At 38.9% G+C, this 24,424-nt stretch overlaps 2 protein-coding genes across 2 annotated transcripts; one reads left to right on the forward strand and one right to left on the reverse strand.

Moving 5' to 3' along the window:
• The first annotated feature begins 11,581 nt into the window (after positions 1-11,581).
• On the forward strand, positions 11,582-13,062 carry LOC144704573 (protein WHAT'S THIS FACTOR 9, mitochondrial-like). Its single transcript, XM_078577035.1, has one exon. It carries the CDS (start codon positions 11,693-11,695, stop codon positions 12,890-12,892), a length of 1,200 nt encoding a protein of 399 aa, XP_078433161.1. The 5' UTR covers positions 11,582-11,692; the 3' UTR covers positions 12,893-13,062.
• Positions 13,063-19,452: 6,390 nt separating this feature from the next.
• Positions 19,453-23,941, reverse strand: LOC144704765 (ARM repeat superfamily protein). The gene is made up of 7 exons (XM_078577288.1): positions 23,593-23,941; positions 22,602-22,693; positions 21,042-21,192; positions 20,619-20,746; positions 20,361-20,519; positions 20,087-20,275; positions 19,453-19,843 (listed from the first exon to the last, which is right to left on the reverse strand). The coding sequence occupies exons 1-7, from the start codon at positions 23,885-23,887 to the stop codon at positions 19,625-19,627; spliced, it is 1,233 nt and encodes a 410-aa protein (XP_078433414.1). The 5' UTR covers positions 23,888-23,941; the 3' UTR covers positions 19,453-19,624.
• Between the last annotated feature and the right edge of the window lie 483 nt (positions 23,942-24,424).

Here is a 24,424-nt window from a genome sequence, read left to right on the forward strand (position 1 = left end):
AGACCATTTGCGTGTGACCCTCTAGGCCCATGTATCAGTCTAGTTATCGACTCTAGCGGCCCAATAACCTTAATTGGACTTTCAAGATTAATTAACTATATCAACATATAGATTAATTAACGTCAAATTGATTTAACCCAATCGATAGGTTGAGTCTCCAACATGTGGGGTGCCAAGCTACACTTTGTGCTCTAGAAGATACAAAGGAGTGTGTATCGACTCACTCATGGAACATGTTTGTCATCGATTACCATGTATGTATAATCCCTCATCCACTTGGTGCTCCTTGGACAACTTAGGGTATGGTCAACTGTCAAACCCTAATCGGTCATCCGAGTTAGTACTGATGCATTTGGAAATCATCGGAGAACTCTTCTGCGATATTTCATTGCCTTGGCCAAGGACTTCATCGACATCATCTACCTTGAGCTTTCACCTCTTATACCGAGGGTGGACGATCCCATCTTGACCACTCAATCGCCTTCGTGTACTTCTTGATGCACCCGAACTAAGATCGTTTAGAATCCCACGACTAGAGACTCGTTGGCCATAGCCAAAGTACAACCGTCTGTCCATAAGACGTCTTTGGTGTCTCAGGTCTAAGGATCACTTACACAACCGTGACATGAATCGACCTGATTGACAGTTCGGTATAATACCATTCAGGGATTCATACGGATCAATTCAGTGAACTCTTTCCACTAAAGAGCACCCACTATCTATCCTTAGTGTCGCCACACTAATGGCTACGGGACCGTCCAAACTCATCATATGAGTGAGGCTAGATAGTGTTATTCTATCTAGATACTTCGATGTCCTTCTTGTGTATCCTTCGAATAGGAATATTTAGAACACATGCTTAAAGACTAGTGATCTCCTTATTACGTCTCATCATAATTCACTAATTTCGATCATGTATTTATGGACTTCATTATACGCATCACACGTGCATTATAATGAATATGTTCATTGACGAACATGGAAAGAGACTTGGAATGTTTGATTGAATTGCCGGCCACATATATTTCCATCAGATGCCACCTATTGTTTTGATTTGAATGTAAGTTTTTTGTATCATATGATCTAAGACTTGGATAGCACAAACACCCAAAGGTTTTTAGAAATGAATAGTCTGGCTGTTTTATTTTTTTTCAAAAGGTGATTTTTAGTTTAAAACAAGTGTGGAGATTTTGTTAATGTGATATGTTGGAGCAGCAATCATCTTATCCCAGAATTTTTTAGACATAGAGGCATGATGTAGAAGAGATAAGCCAGTTTCTACAATATCTTTATTCATCTTTTCAACTGTTTTGTTTTGATAAGCGATTTGATGACATGATTCTTGATGAGTAATTCCATGAGCTCGTAAGTTCTTATTGAGTGCCTGATACTCAACCCCTCTTAAGAAGAATGAAAGGCCAAAAAATTAATCCAAGGTTGTATTTCGATCTTTGTTTGCAAATATACAAATATAGATAAGAAGCCATTGTTTGTTTTAGTGGGAATTACCATGTATATTTGATGAATCATCTGTCAAAATAACATAATAATTAAATCCGAAATGAGGAAGGAGAGGTGATGGACCTAGAGATGAGAATGAATTAAAGTTGTAGGTCTAGATGTTTGACGCCTATTTGAATAGAAAAGCAATTGATGACTTTTAGTAATACAACATGACTCACAAAGATAATGATGAGGTTTATGAGTAGTAGGCAATCCATAATGTTTAATTATATTTTGAGAAATCTTAAATTGTGGATGTCCTAGTCATTGATGCCATATTTCAGGTGCCATACATTCTCCTATTGGTGCTGATGCTTTGAGATGTAGTGCCCTTAGGTGATATATGCCATCTTTAAGAAGCCCCATGAGAAGAACTCGGCCTGTCACTATGTCCTTCACCAAGCAGTAGGATGAGGGTAATTAAAAAAAAAACATCATTATCTGATGTTAGTTTTTGAACAGAGTAAATTTATACTTATTTCAGGGGCACAAAATTGTTTTTTGAATTTTAGAGGATAATGAAGATATTGTAAGGTAGATGAAGAAAGAGATGATATTTGTACACCTGTCCAATTACCAATCTATATCTGAACAATTCATTGATAAGGGTTCACATTTTTAAGACGAGAGGTGTCTAGAGTCACATGGTTAGTGGCACAACTATATGGATACCAAGAGATGGATGGTCTAAGTTCTAATGGTGTTGTGAGATTGTAAAGTAGGCTTGAGGTCTGTGAAAAGGTTGGCGGCCATAGCTTTGGGTAGTGTCATTCCACAAAATTGAGATCTAGGGGAGCATCTAGGATTACAGCCTCTACCTCACCATGATCTGCCTATGTTTCTTCCTTGTTCTGATGACATGTTTGAATGAACCTGATTTGCCATTTGTGGAAATGCATGTTGTCCTTTGTTTCTGCTCCTTGAATTTCCCTTTCATCATCCGATTGAATTTTGGCAATAACATAATTCAAATTCATGTCATCAATGTGAGCACTGAGACCTCAGTCAAAGGCATAATACTCGGATGGGAGACCTCTTAGAAGATGAAAAATGACTATGTCTTCAATGAATGGTTCTGTTTTTGCTCCTTGACTTGTCATTTCATCATAAGATTGGATTTTGGAAATAACATCATTCAAGTTCATGTCATCAATGTGAGCACTGAGACCTGAAAGGAATGCATCATACTCAGATGGGATACCTCTAAGAAGATGAAAATTGAATATGCCTTCACTGAATGGTTTTCCCACATCAGTTAACTCATCACTCAATGACCTTAGTTCTTGAACATAGTCTTTAGTCAATTTGTCTTCTTTGATTATGTTCTTTAGTTTACTATGGAGGCTCACGATCTTGGACTGGTTTCTTCCTGAAACACTTTTACATATAGTTTCCAAAGCTTGTTTAGCAGTGTTGCTTCTTAATATGGATGTGACCACTAACACAGATAAAGATGTGGCTATTATCATAAACACATGTTGACCTAAACGTTCCCAATCATCATAATGAAGGTTTATCTGAGCATTCCCTTTTTCATACATGTAGGAAATAGGAGGATGATCTTGAGCAATAATTATAGAAAGACAACAGCTTTTAGTCTAGAGCATGAACTAGGTTTTCTAGAGAAAAAAGTTATCTTGAGTAAGCTTTAAAGGAACACACATACCAGCGTGTAGCACATATGAAACATTGGCATGACATGAAATGAAGAATTGTGGCATTGTTGTTGTGCTTTCTCTGAAGAATTAGGATGTTTTTAGCCATCTTGATGGATCCTGAGTCGTTAGGATTTGAGCTCTCCTGTCATGAAAAGTGTTGGGTCTTGTGCCTTGTGATTCCATGATGCAAAAGCATGTTAATCGATTATTAATTGATCTATAAATCAATACATCACATGTACCTTGCGGGAAACTTATTCTACCCTTGACCTACTCACTTTGAGATTTTTATGAAGTCATTCACATGCCCAACCTCTAGAAGTATCCATGCAATCACATTGGCCTTGGATCTCCACTTATTCTTCATTAACTCTCCTTGAAGACACTCTTCATGGTTGAATAGAGAAGAGAGCAGAGTGGAGAAAGGGGGGTCTCAATTTTGGTTGGCTTGGGTGCTTGAAATAAGTTCCCCTTCCCTACTTATATTTTATTTAAGTTTTTCTCAAAAACCCTATTAACTAAAATATATTCACTAATGTCCTTATGATCTTATGCGGGTGACCCTCTAGGTCCATGTATCATTCTAGTTAATAACTTTAGGGTCCTAATAATAATTATTGACCAAACTTATTAATTAACTATATCAAAATATAAATTAATTAACTAAGGATCGGTTTAACCCAATCAATAGGTCAAGTTTTCAGCCTGTGGGGTGCCAAGCCACACCTTGGGCTTTAGAAGATACTGAGTAGTATTTGAACTCCCTCATGGAACCTTTACCGTCATCGATTACCATATATGTATAATCCCTCATCTGCACGAGACTCTCAAATGACTTAGGGTATGGTTGATCATCAAACCCTAATTCATCATTCGATTAGTACTGATGTGTAATGGGGACCATTGTTATTACGCCTTCTCTAATATCCTCACTACCTTGGCTAGAGATTTGCGACATCATCTTCCTTAAGTCAATCTCCTCTTATACCGAGGGAAGATGATCCTAACCTGACCACTCAATCATCTCTATGAACTTCTTACTACAGCCGAGCTATGACATGTTTGAATCCCATGATTAGAGCTTTGTAAGTTGTAGTCAAAATGTAATCATCCATTCACAATATGTCCTTGGTGTCTCAAGTCGGTGGATCACTTATACAACTGTGACACGAATCAACCTAATTGACGTTTAGATATAATACCATTCAAGGATTCATATGGATCAATTCAGTGAACTCTTTCTCCAAAGAGTACCCATTGTCTATCCTTTATGTCACCACATTAATAGCCACAAGATCAGTTAGTGATATCCTATCCGGATAATTCAATGTTCATCTCGACTATCCATCAAATAGGAATATTTAAAATATATGTTTAAAAACTAGTGATCAATGTATTATGATCTCATCATAATTCATTATGTCATTGCACGTATTCATGGACTTCATTATTAACATCACACTAGAATAATAATTAAGGTAATATTTTATTCAATGAACTTAAATAAACATGGTGGCATGATTTGGCTTTATGGCCACATAATATTCATAAAAAAGAACTAAAGCATTGTAGATAGAGAAGATAAAATAGAAGGAACATGAGAAAGAAGGGAAAATAAGAATGAAAGAGTCAATTTTACTTCTAAACTTCTGAATTACAAAGAGGAGAGGTCTATGGGGAATAATGAGTGAAAGGATAGCATTTATGATTTATTCATTTGTTAAATTATTTCCGTTATTGGAGTTCTAGCCACTGCATTCTAAGAGTTACAGTATCCTGCACACTTCTGTATTTTGGGGACTAAAAATCCTGTATCTTCTAGAGTGCTACTGCTTAGATATCTGAAACCAATATCAATAAGGATTTTCTTTGAATTACATTAGGTGTCTGAGTATCCGTTATTCAAATGTGATAATCGGGTAATGATAACATTTACCAAAAAATTACATATGTTTTTCAATATTAGAACCATTATCTACCAGCATTTCATATATTGATTAATTTTCACAACTTGATATATTCATAACGAGAGTGGAACTTTTAAGTCTGTTAAATTCAGAGAGGAATGGACAAGTAGATAACTTTTCGACAACTTGTTGACATTCGACACTTGAGTAGCCCTAGGCTGATATCTGAAGCCATGTGAGGCACTAGCAGATGGGTTGAAACATGTATTGGCACGAGGCAGAAGTATGACTCATGGAGCAAAAAGAGAGGGACATGACTCATGGAGCAAGTTGCGAGCAGTGAGAATCAACTGAATGACTTGTGGGGTACACAAAGAGAAGAGTTAGGGAAGTGGCCAGTAGTCAGAGGTGAGCGAAAAGCAGGACGTAGTGAGAGGCGACATTGTGACTCATGAGGGAAGTCACGTGTAGTAAAAAAAGAGGCATCTAATAGTGCATATAGCATAGCATATTCATATTATCAAAATGATAAGAAGGTTTATTGAAGGATGAGAGGAGATTGAGGATAATGAGATAATGTTGTTTACTAGTAACTAAGGGGTTATATTGAGCTTTCAATCTCTCATTAAGATTCTCATTTGTATAAGTTATTTTCCTTTCCAGGTTTCTCTATATAATTGAGTTTCATATATCTCATTTCATGAGAGTTTAGCAAATCTAACATTTGAACTTAAAGTTTTCTCATATGAACTGTGTGGCATTGCGCAATTTATGGATGTGTTAAAAGAGTTAACTTCTGAATTATGATAGAATATGAACTATATCATAATTTTACAGCTTGTTATATTCTCCGTAAAATGAGCACTTTCAGGTTGAGAAAAAGTATTGATGCAGTGACTATTTTTGTTGATAGCTTGTACTTTTCATACTGTGAAAAATCATTTTCCATTATCTAGATCTTTTGGCCAAGAACATTGTTTAGTAAAAGAATCATCGAGATCATATTTTTTTGTAATCATGAATTGGAATGATGGTTGATATTTTGATGGGATTAGTTGAGGCCTTCTTTTAGTTCATTAATCTTTGATTCTTCCAATAGTTCGAGATTTATCCTCTAAATTATATTATATATATTTGTTTACATGCACTTGACATATGGAGGATGGGTAATGCTATAGATTATATGTGAAGTTTATTTTTCACGCTACCCGTTGTCAAATCGATGGTGGAGAGGATATTGCCACAAACAGTGGAGGAACATACATACAATGACATTTTAGGGGAGGCTACCAGTGACATTTCAAAGCCACATGGATGAGCCAAACAGTACCCAAAACATAGTAATATATGCATGTTAGTGATTCTTTATTTTAGTGTGAGCTTTATCGCCCACAATGTAACAAATGTCGTCCAAGTGAAAATGCCAAGTGAGATGATGGGCATTACTAGCACACAACTATGTATTGGAGAGATTGTGAAAGATGGGTCGTTAGGTGTCTTTTGCAAAAGGCGGCCCTTGAAGGTCAAACATTAGTGAAGATGAAGGATGCCAGTAGTTTATTTTTATGATGTGCTTACATGCCCCTTGAAATTGGGTTAACTCTGATGCATGGAAGGAAACTTGGTGATAGATCATGTCAACTGAGGTGGATACCCAGTGCATCGGTCATCAAGATGTGTATGATGAAGTTGTTTGATATGATGAAGGTAGAGATCAAGAAGATAAAAATCTATGTTGAGCATCTATCAGTCACAAGATACATATGGACGATGGACAACTGTTGGGGTCTATAGAGCATAACCGTGCACTAGAACAATTCTAGTTGGAAGAATCGTAATTGTGTCCTTTCCATTCAAGAGCTCTATGTGACGCATGAGGGGAAGCCAATGTGTGATATAATTGTTGATGTGTTGGAGGAATTTGGCTTGGAGTCAAACATCAGTATGGTGCTTCTCCATAATGTGATCATCACATGGGAAAAAGTATTCAACATGATTTCCAGGTACGCATAGTAGTGACTGATAATGAATCACTAAAAACAGATTATGGCCATGGTTAGAATAAAATTATGTGACTTAAAGAAGAGGTTAAACATCAAATGACATGATCCATGCATTGCACACAGTGTTGATAGAAGTTGAGGTGACCTGAAAGAGTTTTGTTATCCCTCTTGCAACACCCATAATGGAGGAAGATAGCAATGTCACAATGACATGCAACCTTTAAAACAGTGACTTTGAGCTGGATGACAGACCAAATGAGTTGAACTCATCATAGTGATAGAATAGTTTTCAAGGTGAGGCTGTCAATAAATCAGAACAGTTCTTCGGGTCATTTTTAGACCAACAAAGTGACCCCTAAGTTAAAGCATAAATTCAGTCAGTACGACTCCCCTGTGTGGTGAACTGGCGCTCACGACACGCTTTAAGGAGCTATTATGTGGTGGGATATGATGTAGGTAGGAGCTGAAATCTTCACATCAGCTAGAAAGTAAACATGAAACTCTTATGAAGTGTGGGATCTCTTAGGGATTTTTTATAACATGCATATTTAGTACTTTAATATGATCATATTTACATGTTTATTTGCACTAAATCACTCATATTTGCATGTTATCAAGATTTAAATGATTAAATCTATTTTTTATAATGATATTTCTGAATTTTGTACATTTTAATGCATTTTTGGAGATTTTTCTAACAATAGATTCTAAAAGAATATAATTTTTGAGATGCATGATTTTTTTGGAATTTTTCGACATTAACTTTAGAGAGATATGATTAAGTCAATATATATATATATTTATATGTATTTTTGGGATTTTGTTTTAATCAATATGAAGTTTTCAAATATTTATTAGCTCTTCATTTCTCGTCGTCACGTGTCACCATTTGATTCGTCAAACAGTGACAAATTAAAGCGGATTATAATGACTGGCGACAACCAATCATTTGGCTAGCATAATGGCAACGCAAAAAGCGAAGCCATAATGGCATTTAAGGCTAACAATTTTTTATTTTTTTTTCTGATGCAAGCAATGTGGACGAATAAAAAAATGTAATTTTTTTGCAATAAATGCGCGCGCTGATCAATGCACAAAATGACAAAAAACTCTTTTCATCTTTTCTCTTTTGATTCTAACGGAGGGAGACGAGGGCGCACGACGGGACACCACGCGTACACGTGGCCCACACATGTACAGGTGGCATGCTCGTATCTACCATTAATGAAATGAAAAAGGGGATGTGACGCGCGCTGATGCACGGCCACTTTAGCCTCGAGAAAGACCACTCTTTTTCTTTGTTGTTTTTTTGTCTTTTTGCCCTTTTGTGGGCTGATTGAAAGATGAGGAGATGAGGAGATGCAGAATCACAAGTGAGGTGACAGTTTAACCGAAAATCGAAAACAAGGAAGCGTCAGAGACGATGATGAGGAGAGAGAAAAAATCAAGGGCTAGGATTTCTCCAACTTCAAACGGCCATAACTTTTGATCTACAACTCTGATTGAGCTGAAATTTTCAGCATTGCTCCGTCTACCTCTCCTCTTTTCAAACATACCATCTGATCTATAGATAGAGGTTTGGATCACTATGAAATTCATCTTGAACTTGCTTCCTACTTGTGTGGGCCGATTGAAAGATAGTGAGTTTTGAGATCCAACAAGTGTATTCTTGGTGCCCTGGTGTGTGGGGAGAAGCATTCGAGAAGTGGGAGAGCTTACTGACACTCGTAAATTACCATGATCCTAGCTGAATGTAAGGATCTAAGGTAAGTGACTTCACCTTACGTTGTTTCTTTTTCGACATCATAGTTCGCTTAATTAGGGTTTCTTATTCTTTTTTAACTACTCTTTTACTCCCTAACGTAATCTGTATCTCGTCTCTATCCTTTCAATCGCACCATTCTACATTCAACCACTATCGTAACGTTTGCATTCTGTATCTCATCCGCATATCATTACACAAAATTCTATGTTCACTTATTATTTCCTTTACTAAGTTAAATTAAAATATAACTATTACATCCTTCTACTCAATAGCTCACGCATTCTACTCCCATATTCATCTCTTATCGCGTTGATCATCACTATAATAAGAAATTGATTCCTTAATCATCGTTTCCTGTGAAGACGATCCATGCTCATCTCTAACTGAATATTTTTAAGTACAGTTAAATATATTTTATTGAATAATTTCAATTACCAATGATGAATTAAAACCCCTAAATTGGAGATCATCAATTTGTTGGAGTTAACTTTTCAAGTTTGTTCTTGCACACAATGGACCATGTTAACTGGTTGACATGACTAACTGTTGGAGATGTCCTCCCAATACTGGCAATAATAGGACTCATAGGCAGCACCATGTCATGGATCATCCAATCCATGTTGTTTCTGGGATGAGTTTGCCTTAGGACGAACGGACATCTTTGACGACAAATTGCAAAACTTGGAAACTACAAAAAGTTTCTTTAGAAGAATGATGCCTTCTTGGTTGCCACAATAGTTGACCCATTTTTCAAGGACACAATCTTTGATGGGACATCCTACTCAAAGATCGTGTCCTACATTTTTGATATTTTCTTGATTACACAATAAGACATACACCACAAATGTGGCTTAAGCATGTCCCATCAACAGCCACAATCGAGGGTCAAGGTCAATCAGCCCTATATTTCTAATAGTATCAAAAATTGTGGCAATTTCTATAGTACACATTTCTAATAGTATCTACAACAATTTCTCCATCAGAATGGTTGTTTTTTTTTTCAACTAAGCTGATGTCACCTACAAATGATCCTAACTAGAGGTTCAAAGTATCAAGTCACATGTGTACGTGAAGTGCTGGTATTTAGGAGACAACAGAAAACATCATTCTCAATGTGACATCAATGCTAGTGGATGGCTCATGGAATGAAAACTCTTTGTGGCCTAGTAGTTGGTGGGTGGCCTGCAAACTGCTTCCTTACCTCACACCCAAAATCATTTCCTATCTTTCTGTTTCCTCCTCCAAAAATAGAGCTTTCTCTTGCCTTTTGGTGACAAGCTCAATTGTCATCAGCTGGAGTAAGCCCTATTAGTTCATCATCGACTGCTGACCATCTTTGCATTACATCGTTGTCGTTCAGAGGACTCCTCATGATATTGAAGTAGGAGTGGTTGCTTCGAACTCACTAAAAAGTTATACATATTGGGAATATATAAATATCAGATTTCAATATCTGGTATTCATAATCCATAACTGTTATCCCTCTTCCAGAGCCCATAATGGAGGAAGAGACCAATGTCAAATCGACAACCAACCTTTACGACTGTGACTCTGAGCTAGACGAAGTACCAGGCGAGATATGTCCATCACAGAGACCCATTAGTTCTTAAGGTGAGGTTGTCACCATAGAAATTAAATACCTAGTATCAGTTACATATCTATCAGTTATATCTATCTATCTATACATCATTAGCCCCACAATAGTACTTTCCGATATCGTCCCCCTGGTTCCTATATCCATTATCCTTGATCCAGAGAATAGCCAACATCAATACCCGAAACATCATTATCCAACATACACATTTATATCCGATATCAGTTACATCATCATTACCGAAATTGTTATTTGTTTCCCCACAATAGTACTTTCCGGTATTATCCCCGTGGATTCTATGTCCATTATCGTTATCCATTATCCTCAATCAAGACAATATCCAGTACATCATCATTATTCAACATGGACATCAATATCCGATCTAAGTTACATCATCATTACCATAATTGTCATTTGCCCCCCACAATAGTACTTTAAAGCATCACCCCTACGGGTCCTATATCCATTATTGACATGAGTTATCCTCAATCGAGACAATATCCGACATCAATATCCAGGACATCCTTGGGTACGATATCCATTACCGTCATCTGTGATCATCGATCAAGACGACACCCAACATCTACATCCTTGGTTACAATATCCAGCATCGTCATCCGTTAACCTCGATCGAGACAACACCCGACTTATACATCCCTGGGTCCAATATCCATTACCGTCATCCGTTATCCTCGATCGAGACTAGACGTGGTAGTTCAGTTCTTTTTATACGAATTTATGCGAATTGTTCCTTTTCAGTTTTCCTAACAGAGCAAAAACGAATTCAAACATAACATTGCAATGCGGATATTTTGTTCGCTCTGTGCGAATCTTGTTCTAGTTTTGTTCGAATGTGCGACTTTTGTTTGTTTTTTAAAATAGAAAAGAACAGAACAAAGAACAAGGCCCGGTGCGGTTCTTTTGTGCGAATTTTATATTTGTTACAAACGAACAGAACAGAACAGCCATGTCTAATCGAGACGACACCTAACAACAACATCCGATACCTTCCTAGGTTTCCAAGATAGCTGACATCAGAGACGGATAAAGGATGCCCCACCTCCAGTCCAATACTCTAATTTCCTTTTTCCCTGATATATATATTTATAGAGATATATATATAAAGATAGATAGATACATAGATAGGTAGATAGATATATAGGTAGATAGAGAGATAGAGAGATAGAGAGAGAGAGAGAGAGTTTGTATCTGTGTACTTCACCTGGGCACGCCTGTGCAATCTTAGCTCTTGGGCGGCGGCGATGGCGACGGCGGCGGCGCTCCGGCGGAGCGCCACCAGAGCTCGGCCGCACCAGCTGGAGAAGAGGGCAGGCCTGGTGAACGCGCGAATCAAGTGGGTCCGCGACCCGCCGCTCGACGCCGCGGTCCGCCGCGACCGCCATCTCCGGCCCGCCTTCGAGCTCGCCCGCGCCATCGCCGCCTCCGCCCCCCTCCCCGGCCACCTCCTCCCCCGCCGCCGCCGCCTCGGCCTCCCCCCACTCTTCCTCGTCCGCCGCTACCCCTCCGTCTTCCTCTCCTCTCGCCCTTCCCCTTCTTCTTCCTCCTCTCGCCCCTTCCGCTGGTTCTCCCTCACCCCCGAAGCCTCCGCCATTATCCTCGCCGAAGCCGAGCTCCTCCGAGCCTCCGAGGCGGACACCGTCGCCCGCCTGCGCAAGCTCCTCATGCTCACCGCCCACGGCTCCCTGCCATTGACGGCCCTCCAGCAGCTCCGCTGGGACCTCGGCCTCCCCCCCGACTTCCCCCAATCCCTCCTCCCCCGATTCCCCCAATTCTTCTCCCTCCACTCCTCCCCCGCCCCCCCCTCCCTCCGCCTCCTCCTCCGCGACCCTCTCCTCGCCGTCACCCGCCGCAAGGCCGACTCCCGCTCCGACCTAGGGCTAGGGTTAGGGTTAGGGTTAGGGTTTCCGATGAGGTTTACGAGGGGGTTCGGGCTGAAGAGGAAGTGGATGGAGTGGATCGAGGAGTGGCAGGGCCTGGAGTACGCGTCGCCGTACGATCAGGAGGCGATCAGGGTGGTCGATCCGAGGACGGACGCGGCGGAGAAGAGGGTGGTGGCGCTGTTCCACGAGGTGCTGCACCTGACGGTGGGGAAGAAGACGGAGAGGGGGAATTTGAGCAATCTGAGGGCGGCCATGAGGCTGCCGTTCAAGTTCTCCAAGGTGTTCGGGCGGCATCCGGGGATCTTCTACCTCTCCAAGAAGCTCGCCACGCAGACGGTGGTTCTTCGCGAGGCCTACGATGGCGCTGAGCTCCGCGACCGCCACCCCCTCGCCCAGCTCCGCGCTCGCTTCGCCGCTCTCATGAGGCCCCGCCAAGATGGAGAAGACCAGGAAGAAGATGAAGACGACGAGCAAGAAGAAGAAGAAGAAGACGGTTGTGTAACCGGAACTCCTTCTAAGATGACGGATGACGATTATGTAATTGCAACGGATGACGGATAAGCTTGTGTAGCTGTAATCGGTTCTAGGATGACGGATGACGGGTGACGCTTAAGTAGTTGTTTCCTTTTCTAGGATAACGGATGACGCTTGTGTAGACGTGACCTGTTCTAGGATGACGGATGACGTTTGTGTAATGGTAAGTTGGTAACTGGTCCTAGGGTGATGGATGACGGATGGTGCTTGTGTAATGGTAACTGGTTGTAGGATGATGGATGACGGATGACGCTTGTGTAATGGTAAGTTGGCAACTCGTTCTAGGGTGACAGATAACGGATGACGGCTGTGTAATGGTAGATGGTTCTAGGATGACGGATGACGCTTGTTTAATGGTAAGTGGGTAACTGGTTCTACAGTGACGGATGACGCTTGTGTAATGGTAAGTGGGTAACTGGTTCTACGGTGACGGATGATGGATGACGCTTGTATAATGGTAACTGGTTGTAGGATGATGGATGACGCTTGTGTAACTGCAATTGGTTCTAGGATGACGGACGACTGGTTAAATCATTTAGTGCACTATCTTGTGGTGTGTTGTCTCCTACATAGGTGATGTTGACAGATGACTGGTTCTAGGATGATGAAGATGAAGCAGACGAGGAAGAAGAAGACAGTTATGTAACTGTAACTGGTTATAGGGTGACGGATGACAGATGACGGTTTGACGTGGATAATTGAGGGTTAGTTTAATCATCTAGTGCACTCTTGTGGTGTGTTGTCTCTTACATGGGTGATATTGATAGATAACTGGTTCCAGGATGAAGAAGACAAGGAAGAAGAAGACGGTTCTGTAGCGGTAACTGGTTCTAGGATGACTGATGACGGATGATGGTTTGATGTGGATAGTTGAGGGTTAATTAAATAAACTAGTGTATTCTCGTAGGTGTGTTGTCTCTTACATGGGTGATGTTGACAGATATCAAAATATACTTTAAATCACATAGTTTGCACTGTTATGTAGTAACTTCACTTATGATGTATTTTCTTTTGCATGGGGATGTTCCCAGAAACTAAGATATACAATAATCACTTGGTTTGGACTGTTATCTAGTAATTTGACCAACATTTTGTATTATCATGCATTGGGATGTTGACAGATCCTAAAAAATAAAAAATAATCACATAGTTTGCACTGTTATCTACTGACTTCATTTATAATGTTTATTCTCTTGCATGGGGATGTTGACAGATACTAAAACATAAAATTAATCACATAGTTTGCACTAATGTGTAGTAACTTCACTTGTAATGTATGTTATTTTGCATGGGGATGTTGACAGATACTAAAACAGAGAATTAATCACATAGTTTGTACTGTAATCTATTAACTTCACTTGTAATGTATATTATCTTGCATGGGGATGTTGATAAATAGCACAATATTGTGTGATCATCTTGGTTCTTTGAATATAATTAAATATACATTTAATCACACACTTTAAACTATTATCTAGTACCTTCCCTTATAATGTATACATTATCTTCTAGTGTGTCTCCTCTTACATGGGGATATCGACTGTTATTAGAATTTAATTTTAATCACATAGTTGGATTGTGATCTAGTACCTTCATTTAAATTGTATGCCTTCTCTTGTAATGGCTCTTCTTTTACATGGGGGTTTTAACAAAAAGATAATATACATTTAGTCACATAATTTGCACAGTTACTTAGTACCTTTATTTAAAAATGTGTGTCTTCTCTTGTAATGGGTCTTCTTTTACATTGGGTTGTTGACAGATACTAAAATATATAATTAATCACATAGTTTGGACTCTTATATAGTACCTTCAGTTAAAATGTATGCCTTCTCTTATAATTTTTTTCTTTTAGATGGCGATGTTGAAAGATATTAAAATATAATTTTAATGACATAGGTTAGACTGTTATCTACTACCTTTTACTTAATATGTATGCAATCTCTTATAATGGGTCTTCTTTCACTTGGGGCTTTTGACAGAAACTAAAGTATACATTTAATCAAATAATTTGGAATGCTATTTTTTACCTTCACTTAAAATGTGTGCCTTCTAGTGTAATGTGTCTTCTCTTACATGGGGATGTTGACATATTAAAATATACTTTTAATCACATATGTTGGACTGTTATCTAGTACCTTGACCTGAAATGTATGCCTTCTCTTGTGGTGGGTCTTATCTTAAATGGGGATGTTGGCATATATTTAATTATACTTTTAATCAAATACATTGGACTAAAATGTATGCCTCCATTTCTAATGGATCTTTTTTTATATGGGGTTTTTAAAAGATACTAAAATATACATTTAATCACATAGTATGTACTTTTATCCAGTGCCTCAGTTAAATTCTATGCATTCTCTTGTAATGGGTCTTCTTTCACATGGGGGTGTTCAACATATACCAAAATATACATTCAATCGCATAGTTTTGGAGTAAAATGTGTGTCTTATCTTGTAATGAGCCTTCTATTACATCGGGAAGTTGAAAGATATTAAAACATACATTTAATCACATGGTGCTGGCTGTTATCAATTACTTTCACTTAAAACCTATGCCTTCTCTTGGAATGGGTCTTTTATTGCATGGGGATGTTAAAAGATCCCAAAATATACATTTAATCACATAGTCTTGACTCTTATCTAGTACTTTCACTTAAAATGGGTGCCTTCTCTTGTAATGGGCCTTGTTTCACGTGGATGTTGACAGATGTTGAAATATACTGTTGATCACATTGTTTGGACTGCCATCTAGTACCTTAAATAAAAAACTATAATATATGTTTTATCTTTACCTGATCTTATAGTCTGTCTTCTCTTACATGGGAATGTTAACATATACTAAAATGACCTGTGATCACCCTGGTTAGTTTCAAATAATTAAACATACATTTAATCACACAATTCGAACTATTACCTGGTACCTTCCCTTACAATGGGTCTTCTCTTACATAGGATGTTGACAGTTACTATATTATACATTTAATCACACGGTTTGAACTACTATCTACTTCATTCCCTTATATTGTATGCCTTCTCTTATAAGGTGTTTTATATTGCATGGAGATGAAGATAGATACTACATGACATGTGATCATCTCAGTTTTTTCAAAATAATGAATTATACATTCTATCATATTGAACTATTATGTAGTACGTTAACATATCATGTATGCAATATATTATAATGTGTCTTCTCTTACATGGGGATGCTGACAAGTACTAAAATAACATGTGATAATATTGTTTTTTTGAAAAAAATTAAGTATTTGTTTAACCACAGATGTCAAATATTATCTGGTACCTTCAATCATGATACATATTTTTCTTATTGTGCGCCTACTCTTACATTAATATTAAATGACATAAACTTATTATAATAATTTATGGAGAAATCTAGAGTAAACTGCATATAAATATGGATAAAATGAAAAAATAAACAAGGCAAACGAAAACTGAACATCCACTCACATCCTAACAACAAAAATAAAGGCTTCTAAAATGTTCATCCTGTTATGTTCCCCTTTGCCCCAGAATACTAAAATAAATTGTAAGGAAAATGCGATGTCACATGGATGAAGGAGTGCTGACAGCCTATTCTTTGAAAAATGTAACCTTTTTTTAAAAAAATTTATTGGCAAAAACATGGTGCTGGGTACGACCACCTCAAGGGTTGTGCTCATGGACCGATCTACCCGTGCCTTGGACGCCACCCGGGGGGTTTTATGAATGTAAGTTTGAGCGTTTATAAGATTTTATAGGTGAAGAGCGAGCATATATATCCCACTATCATATGGACCCCACTTGCCCTAGCCGGTGAAACAAAGGAAAAAGATACAATAGTGGTATCGTTGTATGTCGCAGTGGAGACCTCTGGCCCCAGCAGCTCATTCATGTCCCCCGGAGTTGGCGATGCATGAAGCAAGTGTTATGTTCAGGCTCATTAGGTATCATATTGGAGCTCCACAAAGGTTAAAACGTCTAGGCGGGACGCCATGCACTCCCGCCTTGAGCGTTCCACGTGATATGCCACTCAAAAAATGTCACCTTTTTAGTTCTAATAAACTATGTTGCAAGGAAATCCATCACTCTATGATCACATGAAGCTTTACTCAAGGCATATTATGTCATGCTCTTTTGAACCGTAGGTCCAAATGTTAGACAAAGACTACGATTAAGATACTTTCTCTCTCTCTCATGCCTATAATCCTCCATGCAATATCTCATTTACCTAATTCACTACTTACTTGAGGTAGCAGTCTAATTCTTCAATTGGCACAGTGACTTGTAGATGGTTCTTTGGGTCACCTTCTTCAAAGATCTTGCCAAGCCAAACTTCACCTTCGTCACCTAGTGTGTTGTTCATGGAATCTTAATCACATTACTACAACAGGGTATGAGTCATCACATAACAGCCATGGTGTCATTAATACTGGGATCCAGTAACACCAGCTTGGGATGCATCTATTATTTCAGTATCTTTGTTTTGATACTCATGCACACACCCTCCATTAATGATAATTTGTGTGGAGGTCAGCCTTATTTCTGAGGTGAAGGCAGTGGATGATGCCAACCAAGGTACAATGGTATGATGATGCTTCATTGGCCCTTTTATGGGGTGGATGATTTTTATCATTTTTACCAACTTTGGCATTGAAAATGGTTTATTGTGAAATTACTTCAGGATCTCGAGGATTTCCTTCAGCATCTCCCACTCATCGTGTAAGATTCTCATGTCCTTCGATGCCATAGTCAAGATGTGAAGTCCTATCACATTGAGGACTTCTTGCATAATGATGCAACCTACAACGTCATGCTTACCGTTCATTCATGGGGGACAATGCAGAAGGTTGGTTGGAAACTCAATCTCTTAGAAAGGTGATAATATAATACCAAGATGGAGATCCATTTTTTGGACCTTTTTATCGACCTTTTCAGCTTCGTCATTGTTGTCCAAATCATCAATGTTGGTGTCATGCACTCCTTTAGAATTTGTTTGATCCTAAATTGGAGAGGTGTTACCATTATTGTATCACTTAGATACCTTAGGTGTGTATTATGAAGTCCAATGCATGGGCAGTGTATGTAGCATGTTTCTTGATAGTTAATGTTGATTCATGACACTTTATTTGCACATGAAATGTATCATCAACTTGTTTGTTCCTTCTGTTGTTGTTCATCTTAATGACACCAACGTCAAGAATGAACTTTTGGATCTCCAACGTAATTGTTCAATTTGTTTTTCTCTTGGACCTCCCATGGTGTTGGAAATCATGACCTTGATTGCCTCAATCCAAACTTGATAATGTAGTGGAATACTCAAATAAAGGCCTATGTTAAAACCAACAACATAGATCACATCACCTTTGTATGAATCAAATCTGCACTTCAAATATCTTCCAGCCATTCAAATGTCTGGCCTCTAGGCGTATGCACATGATCTTAAAAGTGTTGGATCTTCTCTTCTTTCCCTCAAACTTTGTCACATAGATCTGGCTAACAAGTCAACCTATTGCTTGTGTTGAAATGATCATTGATTAAGTAATGTATATGTTGATATGTTTATGATACAAGCCAAATCAGGAAATATAAATGTAAAATGCAGGTGGAAAGGCTCGTTTAGATCCTTTCTGAAAATAGAGAGGCTCGATATATTAAATAAGAGGGTGCCCCCTCAAGAGACTTAATTTTTTTGGTTTTTGGAGACTTGGAGTTCAGTCGACCAATCGAGGAGATCCTCCAAGACTAAGGGGAGGACCGGTCCGGTTCTTCTCCACGGGGGCGACCTGCAGATTCAGCCACGTCCGGAGTCTATTCCCTTTTGGTTATTTTATCTCTACTGGGCTGTTCCTGTCGTTCTCCCTTTTCTGGGTCAATGAACTGGCTGTTGTTTAAGGATTGAGTTTATCTTTTCTTGCTGTTATTTTCATAAGTCTCTCAACTACCTGTTTTGTTACCTATTCGGATACGAAGGAGGTTATTGTATCAGTTTAATTTAAGAGGTCAACCAATAAAGGTTATTGAGTCATTAGAGTCATATTGATTCCAATATGCGAAACAAATACCAGTTCATGGATCTCATATTTAGATGTCAAATTCAGATATCCAATTATCAGTTTCTTCATAAAGAGACATTGTTCCATATGAAAGACATTAAAAAATTGTTATATATATTATTTTTTCCTAGTCCTCCGATGTATTAATTTCTGCAACACTTGATAAAACCACTTGTGTAACTGTTTGGAGACGTCCCTATGGTTGTATCCTGGACAGGGCAAGTGGTCCACTATTCGCTTTTGATCTTGGATTGTCTCGCCCACATTCTTGAGAAGGCAATTTTGTACAATTAGTTATGTCCATTATTGTCCCAGATTTTCACACGGACACATCACATTGATGGGAAGTGCGAACACAAATAGATGATAGTAACTATACAATATTCAAAACCCACCAATTTACATGATGACCTATCAAAATTATGGATAAAGCTAACTAACTTAACAATGATTAAACTTATTCATACATACAAGAATATGAATGTTAATTAACTTAGTCACATATTTATAATTTTCCTAATAATAAAAAATATTTTAAATAATAAGTCAGTTAACCAATATCCGCAATCAACATACGAAGGTATCGTTAAAGGCTCTACCCTGTTACTCCCCCTCTTGATACAGACTCTCCATCTTTCTCTCTCTTGATCACATGACATTACTAATAAAATTGTGGATATTGTAAATAACTACGGAGGATGACTTTATATGGTTGAAACAGAGGGTTTAGTCTCCTGCTTCTTGAGGAAGATGGCACGTACCTGCCGGCAAAGGTCCTCCAGATCTTTGGTGTATGATTCTTCTTTTGCACTGATGATTTGGGCTGTCATTGCATCCAGTGCCCGCTCCAGTCCGCAGGGGTCACCCACAGCCAGCATTTCTGAGTTGGGAAGGCGTAACAGGCTTCCAATTGCCATCAGGGCCTGCAGTTAGAGAGAGGAATACTGAGAATTCACCGGGAGAGAGGGATGGTACAACAGAAGGAGCTGGGTTAGAGAGAAAGACTGTGATTTCAAAGTGAGAGGGCCTGGGGTTAGAGAGAAATATATCATAAGTCAAGAACTCAGGGTTAGAGAGAGAGAGAGAGAGGCCTAGAGTAATAGAGAAGAAAGAGATTTCAGAGAGAGAAAAAAGGGGAGGGGGGATTGTAGAAGAGGAGTACCCACCTTCTCCTGAATATCTATATCTGAGAATGAAAGAAGGTTGACCAATGACTTGAAGAAAATGGGACTGCGGAACAAAGGAAGATCCCAAAAGGGCGCATTTTCTTCAAGCTGGAATTCTGCCAAGTCTGCAATCATCTGAACAGTTTTCTTCTGAAGTCTGAGGTCAACACTGGAGTTCCTTAGCAGTTCCTAAGGAACAAATAACTGATAAATCCATCGTTCCAAGAGTGTAAACTTAAGAAACATGTGGAGTATGATCGATTCATGGGTTCACCTGCAACATCTCGCATCCCGCCTCGGCAAGGAACAATTCTTGGCCGTAGGCATTGTTCCTGATGAGGGCTGATATGGCGTACATTGCCTTCAAAGACTCTTCTACGCTACAAGAATGCACCATTTTCATTAATGCCTTCAGAGCTCCAAGAGAAAGAGCCTGCGTGAACAATGTAAAGCTAAGTAAAGTTCTTTAATAAGTTCCTGAAAAGGAAATGAAAGACACGTGTGCTCTTATGAAAGTTTTTTAATAAAAAACCTGATGTTGAACATGAGGATTATTTTGACTAGCTTTGCCAAGAATCCATGCAGAGGTAGTCCGTAACTGGGGTGCAGAGTGATTAAGTTCTCCGATGACAGTCACAAGTCCACCAAGCTTGACCAGATCTGACAAAGAATCAAACGCATACTTCATTTAATTTCATTATCAAAATGGTATGCCAGGAAGAAAACACCAAAATGTGGTAAAGTTCCCTATAAATAGCAAGAACAAGTCTATCCCCACTCAAAATGATCTCACAATAGGTTGTAATGAGATAAGGTCGTTTTAAATAAGGTAAATCTCCCTTATTTGACCAAAATTTCTTGTTCAATGCGATCTTGTTCTTCTAATTTTCAGGTTAAATCCTACAGCCCATGAGGAATTCAACATTCACGACCCGAAGATGATAACAAAACATACCATTAGCATTGTCGATTGGCTCAACAAGCTCTAAGAGTTCATTTAGTGCCCGCTGGCGATCTTCCACAGATGTAGAAGAATTATTCAAGTCACCGATCGAAATTTTCATCAAATCAGCGTCAGACGGCATCTTCAACTTATCCACCAATTCCTGCATACGAGAATTAAAAATTGAATTTAATGAATAGGATGCTATTCAACCAAGAATGTTCAATACCTAATTCCTCATATTTTAATCAATAAACTGATAAGAACCCACAAGTTCACATTGGGGAAGTTGGGGATAGAGGAGGAGAACAAGGCGGTAAGATCATAACCCCTGAAACTCAGGGGGAGGGGACAAACACTGGAAAGATCATTGGCGGTGGGAGATTAGAGGCAGGAAAAATCACCAGAGAAGGAGAATATGAAAACCAACAACTTCCATTTACTTCTTGGCTCCTAAAGAGGAACACATGCAGAAATGAAAATGCCAAAGATACCCCTAGCAAATAAAATGACAAAAATACCTTAGATACGATGGGGATCCTATCTGTCATGACGGAGCATGTGACACGCACATGCCACACACCTTTCCCCAAAACTTGCCCTCACTACGGCCATAGTACCCACACACACACACACATATAATATATACATATATAAAAATATGGACATTCACCTAATAAAAGTTTAATCATTTTCGTTCCTTTTTCTCTCTCTGCGCTCTTGCTCTCCACCTGTGCCCAAAAGAGCACATTGTCATCTTCTCCCTCCCTGTCTGTGATCTAAAGAGGTTGGAATCCTCAACTTAGCGGTATAATATACATAATTGAATTAGGGTTCAATCACCAACTCTGCAACAGATCTCCCCAATCCACAAGAAATATTGCAACCAAACTAGTAATCTCCCTTTCAAGCATCCAGAAACGCCAGTACGCAGATATAAAGTGATCTATGTTGCGTAGGTATTTAAAGGGAAGTATGGGTAAATGAAATGACCAAACAGCTCCCCTCACATTGAACAATAATACAAAGAAAGATGGTTGTCTAACCATGCAATTCGGAAAGTATCCCACTGCAAGTGTCAAAGAAAAAATGCCTATTTTATTTTTTCTACCGATGAAGTCTTATGAAAAATGCTGCTTTAAATTTGCATGGTCAAAGAACCATTTGATTGCGTAATTCCTGCGATTCTTTCAAAAAAATATGTTGTATGCTAGAATGATATTCTCTCTTTTCTTATTGGGTTTTGGCTGCCTTCACATTTCTCTTATTTGTCCATAAAACTTTATGAGATCAGCTATGAGAGTCTCATAAAGGTGGAACATGGGCCAGGCTCTTTGCCGTTCTAGTTTTCTTTTTATTGGCCTGTTCTCGTTTATACAGGGGTTTTGAAGCAGAGAAGCTCCAAAATTGCAGCAAGATGACTCGGTTCCCTATGCTCAGATAAAACTTGCCAATATACAAGTGCAATTATACATAAAATAGCATGTAAGACAAACGCATAGGGGGAGAAAGAGGCAAAAAAAAGAAATGCTAAAATAATATCAAGAAAAATATAGTGTCCGTTTTATCTACCTTGATTTCTAACCTTCTTGCATCCAACTCTTCCGCAGACATCCGCTGCACATCATTAGCTTTCTCCTTTAATTTTACGGGATCTGAGTTGCCTACATAAATGAAAAACAAAAACTCTGAGCCAAACCAGGCACGACATCGAGACCAACTCCATACAGGCGAAATTAATGGTTTGCTTGCCAGGGTAAAGTGCGAACTTGAAAGTTGTATTTTTCATTTGACGGACAGGTGACGAATTGTGTGAGCCTATTGGGGGAAAAACCAGCTTTGCTAGTCCAAGAAACATGAAATAAAACCTAAAACAAGCTGAATAAAGAAGCTGCGAGTTGAACCCTAAAACGATAAGAAGAAGAAGAATGCAAACTTGAACTATCATGGCCAAAACAATTTTGGACATCCAAATCAGAACCAACCGTCAGAGACTGCGCCAGAAATATCAGAAAAAGTACACTAATTTCAATTGGAAAATATGTCCTTCTAGAGATTGCGCAAGTTAATAACCCAGGTTAAATTTCGTAATTCAAGTACGATTGCATTGTAGAACATATTGAATTCTTAGAATGTTAAAATGCATCAAAAAAACTGGGACCCATGGAGGTAACGTTGAGCGAATAATTATGACAATCTATTGCATTGTTTAGTATCCATAAACGAAAGTTATCTGAGTGATCCGAGGGTAACAGAACAATGGCAAAACTCCTCAAAGAACAGCAACTGTAATATGTTCCAGATAGAACAGAGGTTATCAAACTGAACGTCCAAAAAAAATTCCTAAAATGTATTAAGTAATATTAAGAAAACATGTTCCTTCAAACCGCTACCAACTATTTATCATAATATCCAACGTTGAAAAATTATAGCAGCCAGGACGAACGTCGTGTAGATCAATGTCCCCAGATCCTTCAAACCCGTGACGCAAAAATACCGATTCCCAAAAAAAAAAACTGAAACCAATCGAATTAAGAACATAAAAATCGAAGCTTGAACCAACCGATCGCCCATTGCAGCATTCCTTCCAAGGATGGGAAGGCACCGTCGACATCTTCATCAACGATCGCGTCAGAATCTACGACAATTCCTTCGCCAGTGACATCCCTCGAAGCAACAGGAACGGAACCGAGGGTTCCGGCTTCCCCAGTCGCGGCCAGCAAGATCTTTGCATCGGAAGTTCCATTCTCCCCGTCCGATCTCGCCACAACCACACGGTAGAAACAAGCGCTCGACGATAGCAATAGTAGAAGCAGGCCGCACCAAAACGAAGCTCTGGTTGAAGATTTCTCCGCCATGGGAACAGAGATCGTCCTCCATTCTTCACTTCTCCATCAGTATTTACGAGATTTCGGAAGAAGAATCTCGAACCTCGCCCATGGCTTCGATATTGGGCTCTAACAGACCCGTTTTGTATCCGAGAAGAAATAAACCTCCAACCAAGAAAAAAAAAACTTATTTTATCTACCATTGTACTATTTCTTTCTGAAAACCTATTTAAACTAAGATTGTAATTTAAATCATGTTTTCAAGATGGGTAAAATTAATCTTAGAATTAGGGGTGACGCATGAAGTCAACGTCAACGTAGATGGACAGATGACACAATCATGATGATGGCATCATCATCAACATTTGTGGACATTGTCCCAATATTCATTGTAGTTCATGTTGACATCAACATGCCTCGCCTAGTCGCCTACTAGCTGATGATAGCCTGTGCAAATCATCATCCGATGACGACAACAGCGTTGTTGTCGCCTGTCTGCGACCCTCCGTAGACCTTACACTAACCATTGACTGTCAGTGTTGTCATCATTGTCGACATCGTCATAGG

The sequence above is a fragment of the Wolffia australiana genome, chromosome 6 (assembly GCF_029677425.1).
Source record: "Wolffia australiana isolate 7733 chromosome 6, ASM2967742v1".
Classification (NCBI taxonomy): domain Eukaryota; kingdom Viridiplantae; phylum Streptophyta; class Magnoliopsida; order Alismatales; family Araceae; genus Wolffia; species Wolffia australiana.